The sequence below is a fragment of the Fragaria vesca genome, linkage group LG3 (assembly GCF_000184155.1).
Source record: "Fragaria vesca subsp. vesca linkage group LG3, FraVesHawaii_1.0, whole genome shotgun sequence".
Classification (NCBI taxonomy): Eukaryota; Viridiplantae; Streptophyta; class Magnoliopsida; order Rosales; family Rosaceae; genus Fragaria; species Fragaria vesca.
The window spans coordinates 21,064,106-21,069,443 of NC_020493.1; the positions used below are offsets into that span (position 1 = coordinate 21,064,106).

A 5,338-nucleotide genomic window follows, 5' to 3' on the forward strand; every position below is an offset into this window, starting at 1 on the left:
GAGAGAGAGAGAGATTGGGAAAAAAGAGGGTATTATGGTAAGCAAAAATAGGTATAATGTTAAAAATTTTGTTTGTGGGAATAACACTCTAAAGAGTGTATAGGCTGATGAGAATTTTGAAATTTGAGTTTGTTAGTGAGAAAAAAATTCACAGAATTAGGGCTAGTGAGAATTTTCCCAAATATTTATACATATACATATATATGGAAAATTTGGTGCCCCCAAATATTTAGTGCCTGAGGTGGCTGCCTCTTTAGCTCACCTCAGGTACGGGCATCGGTATTGAGCGGTTGTTCGTGGCGATGTTGGTTGGACTGTTGCGGTTTTAGCTAGGACTTCTCTCCATGCACACTCGACTCTTGCTACGCAAGTTGAGGCGTGTAGAGGTGGTTTACTAGGGACGGATCTTGGTTATGGGTTATCTGGGCTGTAGTCCAGAGAACAATTCCTACCCAATTAGCTTTTTACATGTGTAAACTATGTTTATAAAAATATTCGGTAACTAGCTCACTAGCAGATCTCTCTCTCATTTCTATGGACTTGTGTTTTCCCTTTGCCTTTTGAACTCAGTAATTTATCTTGGTAATATTTCACATTATCTTTATTTTGACATTATATTTTATTTTCTTTACCATCCACTATTGCTTATTAATGGACTTGAAAGGATTGAAGATGACAAAGTTTTTCTTTTTTGATTAAAAAGTCATGACAAATTTCTATACTAAATTATTTATATTTATCCACCAACCGATAAGAGATTATGATAAAAAAAAATAGTTTATTGGCGTTTATAAACAAAAAAAATTATATGGAAAACATAGCTCATGGTATTTCAAATTCCTAGCTCCGTCCATGTGGTTTACTCTTTGGGATTCACGAGGGATGGGATGACATTGATGTTGAAAAGTGACTTAGGTGACTTTACGACTTTGTTAGCTGCTCTCAGTAGTAGAAAGGAGGATCTGTCGTAGGTAAGTCGGATTGTAGATGATTGTAAACATGCTTTTAATTCATCTACTTTTTGACAGACTTTGCAGAAAAGCAAATGGTATAGCAGATAGGCTATAGCTCACCTTGTTTGTGGTGGTGTTCTTGATGGTGTTTGGTTAGATGAGTCATCTGACATTATACGGGATGTGCTCTACGAGGATAGTTGCCTTATCTCTAATGTAGCTTGATGTATGGGTGTTATGTCTCCTTCAGTGCAAAATTGTTAGCGATGCCTAGATACTCAGCTTCTTTCAAAATATATATATATATATATATATATATATATATATATATATCACTATCACTCTCCTTGTACCACATTGCCGTTCCAAGAATCTCAGTTGTTAATGTTTATAGACAATTTGTTAATGAAAATGATATATAGTTCATAATATTCAACATTCTAATTTTGTTTGTTCGAGTGCACATCAATACACTGAATACTCTGTCTTTTTTTCTTAAGCAAAACAATAATAATATATATTGCTAAAAACACATCAATGCAAACATTAGATATGTGTACGATGAAGGAAATAAGCAAATAAGAGCGAGGGAGGAGCAGAGAAGGTGAGAACCTGAAAGTGAGAGAAGAAGCAGGGAGGCCAATGCAATAGAGACAGAAGGAGAGCTCTCTCGGATTCATATCCTCTCCTCGTAGCCCTTTCCCTCGTATATCTGGGTCATCCAATCTGAATCTGATGACCAGATATCCTTGTGTTTGTATGAGCCCCGCCCCGCCTTGCATGACGACACAATATATAAATGCAGAGGAAATCCTCATTGTAAGATTATGATTGAATGGCTCACGTTTCCTCTCCTCATGAGGAAAGGGCGATAAAGAGAGGATCCCACTCCAGCTCTCTCACTGTCTGAGTCTCTGGTACATGTTTTTCTTAACATGTTACAAGTTTCAACACAGCAATGACAACGTTGAACATGGTCATGCGATTTAAACATAATTTAGAAGCACACCATAAACATCACTTATTGAACTGAATCAGGTACAGATGTTGCTACATAATTTTAACCAAACAAAATCAAATGCAATTAATCATGCTCCGAAATCTTAAACAACCATAGTACAACATCCAACAAGAAGATTCAGTTTTGCTTAATCCTCAAGCCTCTGTGAAATGTTTCTGAAGAAGGCATTGATATTAGTTTTAGTTGAACCACCTTCTGCAATGGCACCTTTCCATATCTGTTGGAGTTCACTCGCTCTCCTTCTCATTCCTTTCCCTTCATCATCCTCCAAATCCATAAATTTTTTCACCAGCACTGCGATTTCCTCACTCGTCACCAAACAGTCGATTTTTGCATCAGTACTCTTCACCCTCCACCCTATTTTCCAATCCTCCACAACCACCTTACTATTCATAGTTTGGTCGAAAATTATGGGAAAGGTAAGAAAAGGAACACCAGCAAAAACACCCTCTCTAACTGAATTCCATCCACAATGTGACCAATACCCACCAACAGAAGAATGGCATAACACCCTTAATTGGTCACACCAGGGAACAACTAACCCCATATCACCCTTAATTGGTCACACCAGGGAACAACTAACCCCATATCACCACAAACCTCTTGTAACCTTTTAGTTTCAGCGCGAGCCACCCAAAAGAATCGAACACCACTCTTGCGCAAACCAACTGCGATCTCATCCATTTGGGCACTTGAAACTGAAAGAAAGCTTCCCATAGAGATATATAAAACAGAGCTACAAGGTTGAGAATCCAACCATTGTAGGTGGTTAGTAGCAGTAGGACTGATAGCTTTGAAGGAAGGTATTAATGGGCCTACTGTGTAAACTGGTAGTGAGAGTTCTGATCTTAAAACATCAATTACTTGAGTTTCAAGCTCATAGATGGAGGTGACGAAGAGATACTGTGCTTTAGGCACCCAAGAAAAAGCCTTGAGAATATTGTCTAGAATTTTTGATTGGCTCCCATCAATGAAACTAGTAGTGTCCGCTAATCGTGTGGAAGAAACTCCTGGGATGTAGTCAACACGTTCATTGCCCTTCTCTGTCAACAAAGGTACAAATTAAGCCAAACAACAATGATGCTAAACGTGATTCAAATCGCACTTGATTCACAAAAAGTAAAAAATCACTATTTTGTATACACAATAATCAACTTGTTATAATGTCCAACTTTCTCAAGTGTAAAGCCATATATATAGCATAAATAATGACAAAGCTGTTAGAGATGTTTTTAGAAAATTTTATCCGGCGTCTAAAATTTTATATGTTAGCATCGAAAATGTATATACTCTTGAGTTTGTCTGTGGTGCATATAGGTATGACATACATGCATACAACTAAGATAAAAGTGCATGGGCATAACAAGGAGGGGGTGGGCGGGTGGGGTTAGAATTTGGAAGAAAATTTCTTAGGAATCAGGTATGCATGTTATGTCCATCTGAATAACAGAATTTTCCAACTCTAAATACGAAAAAGAGAGATCAATACTCACCTAACAAGTCAACTGGGAAGTGTCCGTTTTGCTGGAATAGATGAAAATGGTGGTACACGGAGAAATGAGACCCGCACATTGGCCAAAAAGACACCGCAGAAATATTCCTCCGGTTGCCGACGGTGACTGCCCAAGGAAGGAAAGTGTCAGCTACAATGGCACTAGGCGGCGGCTCAAGACCAACCAGGAGCTGCTCAAACGGAGCTTCCATTTTGGTCATGATGGCTTCAAAGAACGCAACCATGTCGGCAGCACGATCCTTCTCCGATGGGATCACATTAGGGACTGTGGCGAAGCGAATGTTGTCTGGTTTGGCTTCGGACCCGATTAAGCCGAGCCACTCTTCTGTGAGGACGAAGGTTATCAAAATATCAGTCTTTTGGGAAATTAGTAAGTTGCAGAGGTTCATCATCGGGTTTATGTGACCCCGGCCGGGATAGGGCATTGCTACAATGTGGCAGACGTCGGAAGGTTGTCCTGTGGCCGAGGAATCCATGTCGTATTGTATGATGATGGATTAGTTTAGGATCGACGTTTGGTAACTGAGGATGAATTGCTTATGATCGATGAAGAAGAAGTGAAGAAGAAGAAGCTAGTCTAACCTTCAAAGTACCAAACAATAATTCAAACATTACAAGGGGGGCGTTTCGGTTCAGACAACAACGTGGTTTAGGGGCCACTACATGTGCTAGTGGAGCCAATTAGTACTGCATGCTTTACATTTTCGAGAGCAGGGAAACCAGGGTCCGTCACCAAATGATTAGGATTAAGATATATCTAGAGATTCATTTTTGGAAAAAAGCCAAAGAAAAAAGTTAATTTGGAAGATCGAGATAAAAATATCAGTAAAAATTGTTCCCTGACTTCCCTCTAAGTTTTTTTTGGTCATACTGGCTAGCAACCAAGCCAACGAGAGTTGGCAGTAATGAGTAATGACAATGCACTTGCTTAAGTGGATCCTTGACCAAAGTTCGAGCCTTGCTATTGACAAGTCCCTTGAGTATTATAGTTGTACACTAGTGCTATTATTGTGATAGTAGATTGTATCAATGGCACCTCCCTAGAGTGCTAGACCAAAAGGAAGTCACCAATTCATTGCAATTATTTATGATCATGAAGCCACAAGTTTCATCGAGATGTACTACATAATTTTTCAATACAGCTTTGTACGTAGTTTGGAAAGTGATGGAACATAGTCTGAATTTACCCCAATCCTTTTGTACTCATGCAACAAGAAACTAGGTCCTGAGATATTTGTACCTGAAAGGAAATCACCTGTTCCGGATTTTCCAGTGCCAACCATGTGCCATCAATAAGAAACTGACACATGGAGCACCACGTAATAAAATTTAACACGACTCTAACTCTGTTATTTTCTATTATTTTTCCTTTACTAAAAACAAAGATAATATTTCTCAGTTTCCACCGTCTTTTCTTCTTCTTGATCGAGAATCATCTCCACCATTCTCTTTCTCAACTTCTGCCAAGTTTATTGCCCAGTTTTGGAACCTTCAATCACAACAAGCTCACCCACATTCCATTCTTAACTCAAATAAAGCTCCCAAATATACTCACTTAGAGCATGGAAACAAAATTTCCTCGATCGATCTCTTCCTCTTCCATCCCCAAATCTATAGTCTGCAAATTTAAAACACTTTTACTTGTCGAAATCGAAGATCATGCATGTGACTGTGAGTACAGTAATACGACAATACAAACAAATCTACCACATCCACCACCCATGCTTTATGTTAGGAATTCATGAATTATTGACACTAAAGGCAGAAATTGAAAGAAAGTAGTAACGGAAACGCAGAGAGGCTATAGAACTACATCATGTATTCTCTATGATCAATTTTGAACAATACATT

At 38.7% G+C, this 5,338-nt stretch overlaps 1 protein-coding gene across 1 annotated transcript; it reads right to left on the bottom strand.

The window, feature by feature from the left end:
• Positions 1-2,101: 2,101 nt before the first annotated feature.
• Positions 2,102-4,063, bottom strand: LOC101314553 (UDP-glycosyltransferase 87A2-like). Its single transcript, XM_004296003.1, has 3 exons — positions 3,468-4,063; positions 2,575-3,017; positions 2,102-2,527 (listed from the first exon to the last, which is right to left on the bottom strand). The coding sequence occupies exons 1-3, from the start codon at positions 3,961-3,963 to the stop codon at positions 2,102-2,104; spliced, it is 1,365 nt and encodes a 454-aa protein (XP_004296051.1). The 5' UTR covers positions 3,964-4,063.
• Positions 4,064-5,338: the final 1,275 nt, after the last annotated feature.